This window comes from Madurella fahalii, assembly GCF_045866475.1.
Source record: "Madurella fahalii IFM 68171 DNA, scaffold_4, whole genome shotgun sequence".
Taxonomy (NCBI): domain Eukaryota; kingdom Fungi; phylum Ascomycota; class Sordariomycetes; order Sordariales; genus Madurella; species Madurella fahalii.
The window spans coordinates 962235-976739 of NW_027263974.1; the positions used below are offsets into that span (position 1 = coordinate 962235).

The 14505-nt window shown below is 54.7% G+C and overlaps 4 protein-coding genes across 4 annotated transcripts; 2 read left to right on the forward strand and 2 right to left on the reverse strand.

The window, feature by feature from the left end:
• Positions 1–3237: 3237 nt before the first annotated feature.
• On the forward strand, positions 3238–3758 carry MFIFM68171_07293 (Putative dimeric alpha-beta barrel protein; the record flags this gene model as incomplete). Its single annotated transcript, XM_071062713.1, has 2 exons — positions 3238–3399; positions 3468–3758. 2 exons carry the CDS (start codon positions 3238–3240, stop codon positions 3756–3758), a joined length of 453 nt encoding a protein of 150 aa, XP_070918814.1.
• Positions 3759–5507: 1749 nt separating this feature from the next.
• MFIFM68171_07294 (Glutamate-1-semialdehyde-aminomutase protein) lies at positions 5508–6957 on the reverse strand (the record flags this gene model as incomplete). The annotated part of the gene is made up of 2 exons (XM_071062714.1): positions 5508–6630; positions 6707–6957. The coding sequence occupies 2 exons, from the start codon at positions 6955–6957 to the stop codon at positions 5508–5510; spliced, it is 1374 nt and encodes a 457-aa protein (XP_070918815.1).
• An 876-nt stretch (positions 6958–7833) lies between these two features.
• MFIFM68171_07295 (Proteophosphoglycan ppg4) lies at positions 7834–10510 on the reverse strand (the record flags this gene model as incomplete). Its single annotated transcript, XM_071062715.1, has 3 exons — positions 7834–8039; positions 8131–9615; positions 9679–10510. 3 exons carry the CDS (start codon positions 10508–10510, stop codon positions 7834–7836), a joined length of 2523 nt encoding a protein of 840 aa, XP_070918816.1.
• Positions 10511–12031: 1521 nt separating this feature from the next.
• On the forward strand, positions 12032–12922 carry MFIFM68171_07296 (Alpha-type protein kinase domain-containing protein; the record flags this gene model as incomplete). Its single annotated transcript, XM_071062716.1, has 1 exon — positions 12032–12922. One exon carries the CDS (start codon positions 12032–12034, stop codon positions 12920–12922), a length of 891 nt encoding a protein of 296 aa, XP_070918817.1.
• Between the last annotated feature and the right edge of the window lie 1583 nt (positions 12923–14505).

The following is a 14505-nucleotide window of genomic DNA, read 5'->3' on the forward strand; positions in this document are numbered from 1 at the left end:
GATAACCTTGTGGTTCCTGTTCCAAATAGATTGTTGGCCTAGAAAGTGAATTAGTGATTAGGACCGTCGACACGTTGGCTTCAGCCTTGGACGCAGGAGGCATGGGTTTGGGTGGGCTGCGGGGTGGTCGCGGTCCCAGCGTCTGGGTGGTAAGCCTTGCGTTATCTGCGGGGTTAATGGCGGCTAGTTGGTTGTCGATGGGTCCAATTATGAAGCAGACACGGGTGGGAGGGTGCTGCGCCTTCAAGATACATTTCTGGACCTGCCCTATTCGGCATTTAGGTCAGTGAATGTCCCTGTAGAGCCTCATCGGTTATAAAGCACCCGACTCCAGCAGTGTTGGCTTGCCTAAGTAAGGGTGAGACGAGGCGGTTGGGTCATTGGTTTTGGTAGGCTGGTAGCTGTGGTAGCAGGATGGGAGTTGAGGAGTGAAGTAGGGAGAGAGAGAGGAGGTAGCGCATACCTCTCATTGTAGGGAAGCAGGTGGTGAGGAAGGAACATTACGCTTGATGGCATTGGGGCATATGATGGCTCCTCGGATGATTCTGGCAAACAAGTCTTTCTGGAAGAGAAGCTGGAACTCTTTCCGTTTGCTCTCTCGGTGTTATAGTCTTGTAGCCGCTCCGGATTCTTGCCGTGATATCACCGACGGACAAGACGGATATTATCGTCTTTCAACAGAAACGCGGTATGTTGTTAGCATCACAAGGTTGTGCTATGCTGTGGCCTCGCAGTACCCTCTTATAGAAAGCAAACGAATCAGAGTCAATGTTAAAGACGTGCTAAGGTACCTATAGTAGTTGAGCTCCTCACCATCAGATCTTATCCGACTCATGAATGGAATGTTTTATCACAACAATATGCGCTGCTAAAGCCGCCTGCTTGTTAGCCATGATATCTATAACGGGCAAAACATCCTGAAGAAACGAGCTGTTGTGCTGAGTCCCACGTGTCTGGCTCCCAGTATTCGGCAGGCTTTGGTTGTGGGAAGAAACCGAGCTCTTGTTGCTGTTGTCCGGGGAGAGCCACATGCCCGGGGCTGGAGTAGTGGTGGCGCCGAGCATGGAGAATCGTGTCGTTCTCATGGAAGCGCTCGATGGAGAGGAAGAGGAGGCACCGGAAGGAGATGGCGCCGTAGGAGCAACCATCCGTGATGTCAGTTGGTGCAGTCCGTGACTAAGCCGCCCGCTCAAGTAACTGATAAGTTCGGTGCTCATGACAACCTGCACAGTGGATGAGGACTGCAGCGCCGTGCTGTATTCGATGTGCGCGTGGATGGATAGGTAGATGTGCTTGAACAGATCAAAGATGCGCTGATAGCAGGATAGAGTATATGGCGAAAGACGCCGGTACCAACGCCACCACAAGCCGAATCATAGCTGTCTTCCGGGTACATTGACAGACTGATGGCCCGGTGCCGAATCTTGGCGTCTAGCCGCTTGGCCTGGTGGTGTGGGGGGTCCCCCGGGGGAGATGTGACGGTAATTGATGTTTGCTGTAGCGATGCTGATGTGGTGCTCTCCTAGCGCTTTCCCCATCTTGTTCCATCTTCCTTAGCAATGAACGTGTAACGAATATCATGTCCTTGCAGAGAACTGGCGTAGGAGCTGCCGTGCCCGCTTGCACCTGCAACTGGTAGATCCGCAGGTTAAGTTCCATCAGCTTGTTCATGTATTTGGCCACCGCGTCCTCGGCCTCGGAATGGAGTTGCTGTTGCCGTAGAGGTTCCTCCAGGGCCATGGACGTCTGACACTCGGATATAATTAGAGGCGTAGCCTTTCGTAGGGAAGGAGTGCTCATAACATCGTGGGATAATTCTAAGTCGTCTAGGCTCGGCGTGAACCGCTCCAGCCTCGAATTGGCTTCCGGCACGGAAGTTTGGCGGTCCTCTACAAGGTCTGCGAATTCATCGGGAATCTGGTGGGGCCACGCCTCAGGCCACAGCGCTTGGGGCGTAGGGCACCCAAGAAAAAGGGTCCAACGAGGTGAGTTTGGGCTGATATTGCCAATATCGACGAGGGCGAGCATATACCTTGACGCACCTGGTGGGTGCGCGGCTGGCCACTGCGTTGTTTTGCTGGAAAGGGAGTCAAAATACCGGCTTGAGATGCTCTGTAGGCACGTTGTTGGTGGTCTTAGATCTAATTATCTTACATATATACTATGTACAAACAGCTCCGGCCCTTGAGCATCGCGCACAGGAGGAGGTGGCTACGGCGGCAGCGTCACGGCCAAGGCTAAGTTCAGTGCCAGATCCGATGCTAGAGCTACGGCTCTGGCAACGGACTTTCAAACTATGGCATCGGTTGCAGGTTTGACGGAGAGGAAGAGAGGCATCTCGAGCAATTAGGTCAAAACTGGGATCGGCGCTCTAAATTATTCGTGTCATTATGAAAGCTACTTCCAGAACCGTACACCAACGGGGAGCGTGAAATAAAATACCTTAATTTTGGCTACGCAAAGGGACCTAATGGTTCCTAAGTCGCAATCGGTGGCCGCCCCGGCGTGCGCACTACCTGTTGGGCCTTTGGTTGGGTGGCTGTGTCAGAGTTAGTGTCCCAACTGATCGGTTGGAAACTCGCCCAACCGAGGGGTAAGAAGATCCGCGGCAACTTGAGTGTAAAAGCGGCACAAAATGTTTGCATGCGGCACAAGCATCTATCCGCGGGGAGATGCCTGCGATATCTCATGATAGCAGGCTGGGATTTATATCATCAGTACTTGTCTTTTTCGGTCAAGAGAATGGTTTCTGGAACATGTTCGCAGCCGAACCTCAAGGGCAAGGTTGGCCGTGGCGGTGGCGATGCTGAGAAGGTAGCTGTGAAAGATGAAGGGGAGACCGCGCCAGACGAAGGTGTTCTGCGCAGGCAGGATGCGGTTGGCGTGGCGGCGGAGCTCGATCCCCGCGGCCGAGGCTCTGGATAGAAATGTGCCGAGCACCGTATCGGCAGAATTCAGTCGCGAAATGCAAGGGAGGCTTCAGGTACACAAGCCGCTTTATAGCGCCGGTGCATTTGTGTTGGTTCCTCAGCCCACTTTTACTGCTTCTCTGGGCTGCAGCTGCGGCGGCCGCAGGCTATGGTCCGACTCGGATTCAGGAGCTGCCGACCTGCCAGGGCCATTTTTAAGAATCACGTTGGTCGACCGAGAACCTCTGGTCTTCCAGCACGCTGCACTCTTCAGCACGAAAACTTTGGGCTGTTTTGCCTCCTACACAACTTCTTTTTTAGACTCAACATGGCTGATCAGCAACAGCAGATGCCAATGCTCAAGGTCTCAGTCCTTCACTACCGGGACAAGTCTCGCGACGAGGCGACTTGGGCCAAGTGGTACATCGAGGAGCAAATTCCGCGCTTCATTCCCCTGGCTCATAAGCATGGTATTGACCGCTGCGAGCTTGTAAGTCTCCTCTTACCTCTCCTACCCTCCATCTTGATCGAAACCTTAAGAGAACTAACACGGAAAAGTATCTCATGCCAGACGCCTTCAAGCAGCAGTTCCAGGTCGACCTGGACCAGCTCAAGGGCGGGTGCGCCGCAGGGTGGAGCATGACGCCCTACGATGCGGCCACCATCTACTGGGTAACAGACCCACAGAAAATCCGCAACATGCTCAACGACCCAGACTGGAATAACAAAGTCGTGGTGTTCGAGAAGGGCTGGATAGACCAGACCAAGGTCGATGTCCAGGCCGGCACCCAGATGACCTTCATCGAGAACGGCAAGATTGTTAACACCACCACTAAGGAGTATGGCTAGGGACGAGGGGATGAACTTGATGGTTGCCTGCGCAGAAGCGGATAGGCGAGCAACTGGGCGGGCAGGGAGCGGCGCAGATGCAATTTCTGTCGCCGTTGGGCCATCAGAGCTGTATTTAATATAGCGAAAACGATCTGGTTGGGTCCAGTTGATTGTTGGCGTACGCCAGAGGCAGTTGGTCCCGGTCTCGGGCGCTGGCACCTCCAAACTCATGTCAGCAGGAAATCGAGTTGCCTTGTACAATACACAAGAACTGTTTTTACGCGGTCTATAACAGCCGATAAAGCACTGGTAAAAATGACTTGACAATATTTCTCTCTGGGCCCTTAAGCTTAAATAATAATCAATAGAAATCGGCCACGAAAAAGCCCAGTCAGTCATCGACTCCATCACCTCGTCGTACGCCGCAGAAGGCCAAGCCCACGCCAAACCCAGGGGTTTTGCTCTGCTGACTGCATGATTAATCTCTGATTCGTCTACTCTAGGACTGGTTCCCATGAGCAGCCAAGCCCCCCTTGCCCGATCAGTGGAACGCTGTCCATCTACGAATACACCCTGCCGATGTACTGTATAGTACTGTACCGTACCGTCGGCTCAGTCGACTTTTCGCTAATTTCGCATTCGCGAGATAGACAGCGGAACGGTTGCGTGCATTGAAATGCAGGACGGCATTAATTACACCGAGATACGCCATTGTATCAATGGATGCACATATGTGGTATTATGCAGTATATTCAAGGATCGTACTGTACAATGCAGCGCGGTACGGTACCCTCCACGTTTGAGCACCGTCCGCAGTGGCGCGGGTTAGCTCGCAACCTCCACTGAATACCTGATAGAACTCGCTGCGCACTTTGAGCTTCAATGTACCCAGGTACGCAAGCGAACAGAAATCAACGGTAATTACAAGTTGTCAAGCGCTGCTGGACCGAGTTATGAGGAAGTGTGGCCTGCCTGGATATGTGCACCGCGCGGCCAGCATTGTATGGGAGGGAATGCCGGAGCTGGATTTCATGGGCTCAGTGTTCAGGTATTCGCGCCTGTTGGGAGATGTACCGGCACTGACTGGGCTCGGGGAGGAGGTGGAAGACGGACTTCGTGCTCTGGGAGCGTTTAACTTTGTGTCTGTCGAACGTGTGGCTGAGGGCTTAGTTGAGCCTACCCTAGAGTCTGCAGTTTTGGATTCATCTCACTCTGCTCTTGCTGCTGCTTCGTCTCCAGTTAGATTCATAACCACTGCAGCGAAAGCAAAATAGCACCCGGTGGTTTACAAGAGTACATGGAGGAGGTGGAAGGGCGACCGTTCGGCAAGATGGCGCTTGAGGACTGGCTTGATGCGGCGAAGGCAGGGGATCTCCCTCCGGTGCTGCATCAGTACATTACCGAGGCGGTGAGGGATGTGGGAAAGTTATACTTGCCTATGATACTGTGAACAGGATAGGGAAAGCGACTGACTTAGACGGGCTGACTTCCCCGTTCGTGTGCAGTACCTAATCATTGCCTGAGGTTAGCATATAGCATAGTTAATGCAGCTGTTTGTTTTTACTCGTAATACCATATTGTTTTAATAGACCGTAGCTCAATTCTGTGAGGACACTTGGTAGCAGATCCCTGTTTTTGCTAATGTGCCCTAGTCAAGCTTTGACGAAAAAGACACCTCGATCTTCCCCGCGTATCACTTCGCGGCCCAACAAGTACAGAGAGGGTTTAGGCATTTGCTAGAACGCAAGATCTAGTGCTAGCTCATGCTCACGCCACCATCATAAGATCCCGATGCCGCTCCAGGAACTGAGTCACAGCTCCAACGAAGGCATCCAACTCAGATTGGGGTGTGTCCAATATCATCGCAATAAACCCTCGCCTCGTTGTCCAAAACCCTGCCTCGAGCATCTCAAACCAGAATAAATCCCTCAAATCCGTCCTCACCTTTCCCTTGATGTCCTCCTTGCACCGGATGTCCTCTGTTCCATCTTCAGTAAAATGCAGCCCAATCAACGACCCACGTCCCGTGAAACTCATCCGTGTCCCCCTCGCAACACCCCTCAATCTCTCCCGGAAGTTATCACCAATCTCGCGAAACCGGACACAAACCTCAGGCGTATAAACCTCCCTTAGCCCCGCCAACCCGGCCCTCATCACCAAGGTATTATTATTGAAAGTCCCCGAATGCGCCAGGGCCCCCTCCACGCGCGGATCGTACACGGCCATGACATCCTCCCGGCCCCCAAACGCCCCAAACGCCAGGCCGCCGCCGAGATACTTGCCCATCGTGACCAGGTCCGGCCGCAGCCCCATCTCCACGCCCAACCCATGGGGCGCCAGCCGCGAGGTCATGACCTCGTCGAGGATGAAGAGCGCGCCGCGCGCGTGCGCCGCGTCCTGCACCGCGGCGAGGAACTCCGCCGTGGCCGGGATGCACCCGGCGGAGCCCTGCATGGGCTCGACGAGGACGGCGGCGAGGTCGTTGTCGGCGGCCGCCGCGGCGATGGCGTCGAGCGCCGAGGGGACGTGGTTGTACCGCGGCGCGACGACGAAGTCGGCGGGGTCGACAGCGTTGGGCGCCGGCCGCCCGTCCGGGAACGACAGCACCGCGCCGTGGTAGCCCCCCGAGAACACGACCACCTTGCGGCGCCCGGTGAAGCGGCGCGCGCCCGCGAGCGCATGTAGGTTGGCCTCGGTGCCCGAGTTGGTCGTGCGGACGCGCGCGAGGCGGAAGCGCGCGCAGAGGAGCGACGCGTAGCGCTGCTCGTGCGCCGTCGTCGCCCCCAGGCTGAGCCCCGTCGCATCGAGCGTGGAGAGGATGGCCTGGCGGATTTCCGCGCGCGAGTGCCCGTATAGACCGGCGGAGAGCTCGCCCACGAAGTCAACGTATCTGGAGTGGGGATGGTTAGGTTAAGGTAACTAGACGTTACGGCTCGTGGGGGCTGCCCGATGGGTTGTGTGCTTACTTGTGGCCGTCTTCATCCCAGACGTAGGCGCCCTCGCCTCGGTTAATGCTCAAGGGAAAGGGGGATGTGTACAGGAGGGTGCGGGTGTTGCCGCCGGGCAGCGAGTCGACCGCAAGTCCATGCTGCTTCTTGGAGAGGGGGTTGTTGGCGATGAACCTGGATTCCGCAGCAGCTAGGGCGCTTTGCGCCGACCCTTGGCTAGAGGATGAGTTCGAATTGTGAACGCCGTCGCCGGGTGTCGCAGTCATCATGAGCTCCGTGATAAGGTACCTTATGATGGGTTGGATGTTGGTGTACGAATTGAGGGGATGACATATCCGTGGCCGTCTGCCAAGTTACTCCCAACGTTTCCAAGATCCAATCCTGTAAGCAAAATCCCCGCACTCGGTGCCTCTAAAGTTCGCACCCCCAACTCAGCACTCTGCGTACCAAATTGGGTACCCAACGATCATGTCCTATCCATCCAGAGTTATGGGGACGCTGCTAGATCTGCTATTGCGTAATCATGAGTATCTCATCGTCACCTCGAACCACATAGCGCCCGATTAAATCTATTTGAGAGAAGATCCTCCTCGCCGTGGGGTCGCCAAGTTTAATCCGGTTGCCGGAAGCTGGGGGACTCCATCCAACTGGACTTGCTCCGGAACCCGACACTCACTACCGACAGGGCGCTATCCTGAACGTGTATGATTCCCTCTTTACGTTAGATCGACCGTCAAACCCCGCCAATTCTCTTCGTCGGATACATCGTTCATTGGCAAGTTACCAAAGTGAGTCCTTCTGCTCTGCCTACCTAGATAGACTGCCGTGTTTGACCCGATGAGTAATGTGTGGGGATTGCGGGGAAGGGCTCTTATCCGTTTGTCCATCTTTCGACAAGGATGGACGCTTGGGGTCGCCGTTCCGTTCCCCACCCCTATTTACTTGCAGTACCACTGCAAATTTATAGCGGTCGATGGAGCAAACTTAGAGAGACAAGGTTCCATTCAAGCGACGTCTAATGAAGTCGGCTCTACCTGGGGGTTACAGCACTGAATACCCAAGGCAACTACTGCACCCCATACCGTTCCTTTGCGACTGCTGTGTAGCCTTCCGCTGCTTTCAATGTGGCAATTATATTAGGTCCATCACAAGTCAGAATCCTCATCATGCTGGGGCGGTGTCACTGGCCGCTCGGTTCCTAGCGAGTTCTGGCCTTGGACGTCCAAGTCATGAAGTGACTTGAAGACTGCACCGTTCCTTGTTGCTGACTCTGTCACCTCAGCTGTCCCCCGCCGGCTTCTAAGATTGTACCTCGACGATTCCGCTAACAGCTCTGGGTACCAGTTTCGATCTACAAGCCAAGTGATTAATTGGCAAAACTACATTCTATCCTTTCGGCTGGGCAGCGTCTTCTCGGATTAACGAGGACTGGGTAAGCTTACCTCTGGGCATACCCTGCATGGCCATCCTTAAGTTCTCTCTCACATATACCGCGTCCTGGAGGAAGTCTTTGAGGATGGACTGCGCCGTACCGTCGTCAAGCAGTGAGATGAAATCCATATCCGGCCCCAGCCCTGCCGGCCATCGCTCCCGCAAGACGTTAACCGCGTCGTCAAAGCAGGCGTCTACCAGAAGTTCATCGACCTCGGGCGCGGTCTCACGCAGGAATTCTTTCACTCCACCCACGACTTGGATGGACTCTGGCCGAACTAGTGTCTCGAGACTCGAGTCCGCTATATCGGGCCACGCGATGCGTTTCCGCGCGCGGAGGAATGCGTACCGCACGAACGGCACGCCGAGAGCCGAATCTCCCGACATCCCCTGCGATACAAGTTCTGCTCGCCGGTGTCGCGTCTCAAGATCAGTGTGCCATTCGTGCGAGACGAGGAGCACCCAGCTGTTGGCCTCAAGGGCCTGGAACAGGGGCCAGCATTCGATTTGTGCTGGCCGGCCCCCTCCTGCCGTCACCGACGACACGCTGCACCACTCGGGAATGGCAAAGTTCTCGGCAGGGATCGGGCTGATCGCCGTTCCGGGGAATTCACTCTTGCATGACGGCAACCTTGGCGATACGGCGGCAAAGCTGAACAAGAAGCCATCGGTGACCACCGACTGGCAGTACTGAAGAAAGCCCGCGGCGAGGCGCACCGGCTTGAGCAGAGCGTCGCCGAGGAAGAAGTGGCAGGGCCGAAACCGCTTGGCCTCGTCCCCATCATCGCCCGGGGAGGCTACTAGCTGCTGGCGGACGAACATGTGCTGTACAGGGAACGCGCTGGCCAGAGACGCGTGGCTCAGCCTACCGCCTTTAGGATCTAGCAACCAGAATCTCCTCCGCAGTGGTGCCGAGAAGGCGCACGTCAGGAAGATATTTTTGGAGCTGAGGAGACTAGAACCGGATGGTGATGCGCAGATCTGTGAGAACAGCTGCGAGGACTTGTCGTCGTTTGCCCGCGCTGGATCCTGGAGAAAACATAGGTCGCGGATGGTCCCGGACCGGGCCAGGACCTCGAAGAGAGGTGTTGGGGAGCCGTCTAGTTGGTCGACGCAGATGCTCAATGCTTGCGCATCTCGGAGCTCGGCGGACTCGAGAGCCGCGGCTATGTTCTCGTACGTGAGATTCGTGTATGCGACCCAATTGAGGTGCGAGTGTCCGGCATAGGCTAGCCGGAGAAGCTGTGTAGAGGATTCCGAATCGCCCAGTATTCTGGGGCTTTGACAGAGTTGGTTAATGAGGTGGGCTTGGAAATTTGGGTGGTTGATGAGTCCTCGATGGGTCTCGATATTCAATCCGTCATAGCTTACGGCGTCTTGAATGACGCGCGCAACCGCCTGGTCGAGGGCAGCATCTTGGCTAACTGGAGGCGCCGAGTCAATAGGTCTAGTTCTTGAACTGCTATCGGAGCCAATATTAGGTCGCGGCCAGATATCTGCAGGTCGTGTCAACACGTGATTATCCCAGACGCTGCGGTTTATGGGAGAATAATCCTTACAGCTGAGAGCTTTCAAATCAGCAACTGGTTGCCTCTTTAGCCACTTGACGGCATCCGTCAAGGTATGAAGGCCATACTTTTTCATGTATCTGGTCCCAGAGAGTGGCAAGCGAGAACGAGCCTTCTCGAGGTGAAGCACCGGTTCTCGATCCGGCATCCGGCTTTCCACGTAGTCCCAACCACATGGACTCCCGATAATATCTATGTCGGCTACGTAGCTGATTTCCAAACCAACGATGCCGTAACGCACATTGCCGAGATCCGAGATGTCGATAACGACCATGCCGTACTCCAGTTTGTTGCCGCCGAACACGGTCCCCAGGGGCTGTTCCTGGACGTCTCCCAGGCGAGTACCGTAAGTATCATCGCGGTTGAGAGCCAGGCGCAGACACGATGAGACGAAGGGGAACTCGCGGGTGCCGGGTGCCCAGGGCAACTCAGGTCTCTCAGGGTTGCCGGGTTTGTCCTTCCAGACGCTCTTCAAGGCGGAGAAGTCGTAGCCAGGCTGCGGAGCGTCGTCGATCTCTATGCGCTCCGGTTCCGAATAGTGGCCCCCACGGTACCAGGCAACAGCCAGAGCCAGCTCGGCGTCGAGGGCAATCCGATTAGCCGGCTCGGTCAGGATGTCGATAATACGCGCGCAGTCCTGTATCACGTGGAGGACTCGTTGACCGCTGCGAGAGCCGTTTCGACAAGGGCCGGGCCCATGGCCTTGTCGAAAAGTGACGGCGAGGGGCCGGTAGCTGTCATCCGTCCCCGGAAACCCTACATCAGCAACGACGTAGAAGACGAAGGACCTCGGGCTGGTCGTTGCAATTGTTGTGGGCCACATAGCCTGGTGCGGAACTCTTATGCTCCAAATGCGAGGCAGCGAAATGGAACATGCGCTGGAAGTGGTTCTAATCCTCACCCAATGCCTAGTCCAGACTAGTAACCGTTCAGCATCGTCACGCCGCGTGATGCTGCCCAGGTAGATTGGCACGGACCAATAGTTCAAGAACGCGGTTGTAGTGAGTTGGTTGCTTGGAGAAATGTTAGACAACAGCATTCCGGCGATGGATTGCCTTATGAGGTACGTTACAGTTACATTGGGGGCCACCGCCCTTTCACTTCAGAGCGAGGTCAGATGGCACTAAGCGACCTTACCTCGGCAATGTCGGACACGCATAGGTAAAAAAAAAAAAAAAAAAAAAAAAAAAAACAATACACGATTCAGTCGCAACTTAACAGTGGTAGCTTTTTCAGGATTGTTAGCAATACATAAAAGCAACCAAGGATGACGGGGTGTAAACGGGAGCCGTCGAGTTGGCTGTCTGAGGCAGGCGGAGTCTAATTAGTCGATTGATTCAGGTTTCCTCCTAGGAACAACGTCATGGTAATTAGAAGCAAAACTAATCGCTATAATCCACGGACTCACACTGAAACACTATCATCTTGCTCCGGGCCCCGCTGCCTGTGTCTCCTCCGACACGTAGAACGACGCTCGGGCTGGCTCTAGGCCTTCTCATGAGGATGAGGTACTGTACCTTACTCTTCGGCTGGCAATGATACCCTCTATTCTCTAGAGGCAGCTGCCTAGTGCTCCAACGACAGCTGGCAGATGACGTTTTCGAGGCGACTAATTTAATCTTCATTTGGAACTTTAAGCTGCTTCCGTGAACGCAGTGAATGATGTCAAAAGGGTCAGGAAGCTGGATCCTGGATCTGCAAAACACGAATCCGGATCAGTGTGATCCGGATTAGTGCGACTCGGATAAGTGTGATCCGATCTCTCGGGAGACCCGTCAACCCGGGTCTCCGTGGTCCAGGAAATTGGGAATAAGAAGGAAGTTCACCTCCGTTAGACAAGGAAGAAAAAAAAGGACATTCTGAATTTCCATCTAAAATTTGACTCCCAACGTTCAGAGGTGCTGTGCATCTGACAAATGAAAGTGTACAAGGTCAGGACACCTGACGCACACCGATATTTATATGTGGGGCTGGCAGTGGTCCATTCAACTGGGGTTATGACGGATACCTGACGGAGCTATTACTTATGTACCTTAATTTATTACCCTCGGAGTACCGTTGGGTAACTCCGTTCGTTGCACACAAATTTTTTCTCTTAATCTCAGCCAGCTGGCGCGGAATCATCAATTCAGAGCAGGTCACCTAGCGAAGTATCTCGGCTATATTACCTAGGTATAGTTATCCACCGTCTCCCATCCCGTGGGCCGCTCCGGTACAAGTACCCAGATTAACACTCCCGTTATTAGAGTACATAGTGTGCTGCAAAGATTAGGAACCGATCAAGTTCCCGCCCCCGCGAAAATCACACCCCGAAGTCCGGTCGTGCCGTATCCTCCGACCCACAATGGGCCGCATCTGCGCCGAATGCGGTCGTGACCTTCCCCAGTCATCGTACACGGCCAACCAGTTTTCCAAGGGCGCCGGCCTGTCGCGATGCGCGGGTTGCGTGCACGGCCACCACGCCGACACGCCGTGTGCTAGTCAGTCTGATAGCGGCCGTTACAACCGTTCCAGTCAGTGCCAGGTCAACCACGAAGACCTTGAGAACCCTTTCGCCTCGGGTGCTTTCCGCTGGGTGGCCAAAGGGAGATACACCGAGGGCGAGCGCGAAGGCCAAGCCTGCGTGGTCAAATGGTTCAAGACGGGTGCCGTCTTCGAGGAGGACTATTTCACGCTCGACATCAAGGCCGTCGACAAGGCCCTGGAGATTGTCAACCGGTTCAACCAGCTGAACGTCGTGTCGCGGACCGTCAAAATCAACGTGCCGCAAGTGTGGCGTTTCTCAGACGATTCGTACCTGGAATGGGCCGGCGCGAGAGTGCTATGCGAGCCCTTCATCCAGAACTACCAGAAATTCAACAGCAACACGGGCTGGAACGACGACACCCGGCACTGGGCCCGCGTCATGCAGGCCCTGAGCCACTTCAGCTACCACATCTCGGGCGGCAACTACGTCCTGTGCGACCTGCAGGGCGGCATCTACCAGCACGAGCTCGTCCTGTCCGACCCCGTCATCCTGTCGCGGGGCCGCGAGTACGGCGTGACGGACCTGGGCCCCCAGGGCATCAGCTCCTTCTTCAGCCAGCACTGCTGCAACGAGTTTTGCCGCCCCAACTGGACCGCGCCCGCCAACCAGCAACCCTTCTACACTCCGGTCCGTGGCACCACCATGATTAGGCACTCGGTTCCTACGGCTGTGTCCAAACCGCAGAGCACGTACTTGTCCGCGTATTAGCCTATCGAGCATGCCACATCCTCAGGGGTATATCGATTGCCTGATGGATGTCTGGGGTGTCTGATGAACGGGGGGAACTGTCATATAATGTTGACGGCAAATGCAGGGGAGGATTGGGGTGTCCACTTTCGAGAAACACCCTGCGGAGACAGGCGGCGCGGGGAGAATCATGCATGGCCTCCTGGATGAGGCCCGTCGAGCTTGTTTTAGTCATTTTCAGGCGTGCTTGACGGCGGGGTGTTACCAAGTACTGTAGGGCAGGATTGCTACCGGGAATTCTTGTAATTACTTGCCTGGATGTTCCTGTAACCAGCTTTTCCCGTACTATATTCTTCACTTGCCTCTTACTTTTCTCCTAGCGTTGTTTTCTGCCGTTCAATTCATCACACTTTTTACTTCATCATACCTCCTAATACGTCAACACATCATAGCGGAACTGAACGCAAGCCAACATTCATCAAACGTGATGAGCCAGGTAAGATTACCATCACAATCCGCATGGCATCCTGTGCGTCGGCTCCCCAACAGCTATTTACATGAAATCATTAACAGAAAAGAATACGCGTCCGACTTGGTCCTATCGGAAGCCGCCACGCATCCTCGAGGCCGGTGCCAAACACGGGCGTGAAGAGATAAAACTTAAGCCAATGAGTGCCTGCATAATTAGGTCGGGATGCTGTAGGACTGCGACTTCTGTTGGGGAGGGGATCGTCTAACTTTCATCTGATGGTAGGCCGGAGACATCACCTGTCACGGCCAGTTGTGGCTACCGATTTAGCTATTAATTAATGTTGTCGGGTTGCGGGTTGCTGGGGGAAGGGAGACGGCTACTCACTCGCCATCCTCCACTTCCGGGTCTGGACGGGTCGAATGGTCTCGCGCTGACCGTAATGACTGGGCCGGTGTAGTCACCAGGCGCAGACCTGGTCTCCTGAATGGCGGCGGAGAGTTTGAGATGAAGCGTCGGAGAACACTGGGCGATAAAAAACCATTCCACGACATCGGATTCGATGAATCCATCGGCATGTGTGAGGAGCCCGGCGCGCATGGTTTTATCGAAAACGCTCGGTAGAGCAAAGGATTCAAGAGATCACGCCTCTGGCATTTAATTTCACCTATCGATATCGACTCGTCCTGCTCCTGGAGAACCAATTTTGCCCGAGGCTCTGGACATGGGACCCGATTTGAAGGCCGCAGAAAAGCCAGCATGTTTGTGCCAAGTTAATACCACCAGACGTGCGGTCTCGAGACTAGGCCGAAATGCTAATCTCTACAAGGCCGCAGATGGCGCTCTCCGGGACGGGGTGGAAAGAGGAAAGGTGTTGTCGATCCTACATATGAGATGGGTGGTACGCCAACTTGAATTTAACATGGGGAACCGCAAAATCCCAGTCAACTCGCAGCCCACTGAGTTTTGGATTTCTTTCCGCGAATGGAACGCCGAGCAAGTTTCCTTATACAGAGCAATAGGAATCATAGCCGGAGTCATCAGTGCTCTGGTGTTGAAGGCCGCTACTGAGCCATTCCCTTCATATTAAGCGCTGCTCTTCTTTCCCAATGCATGAACCCCCTTTCTCATATCA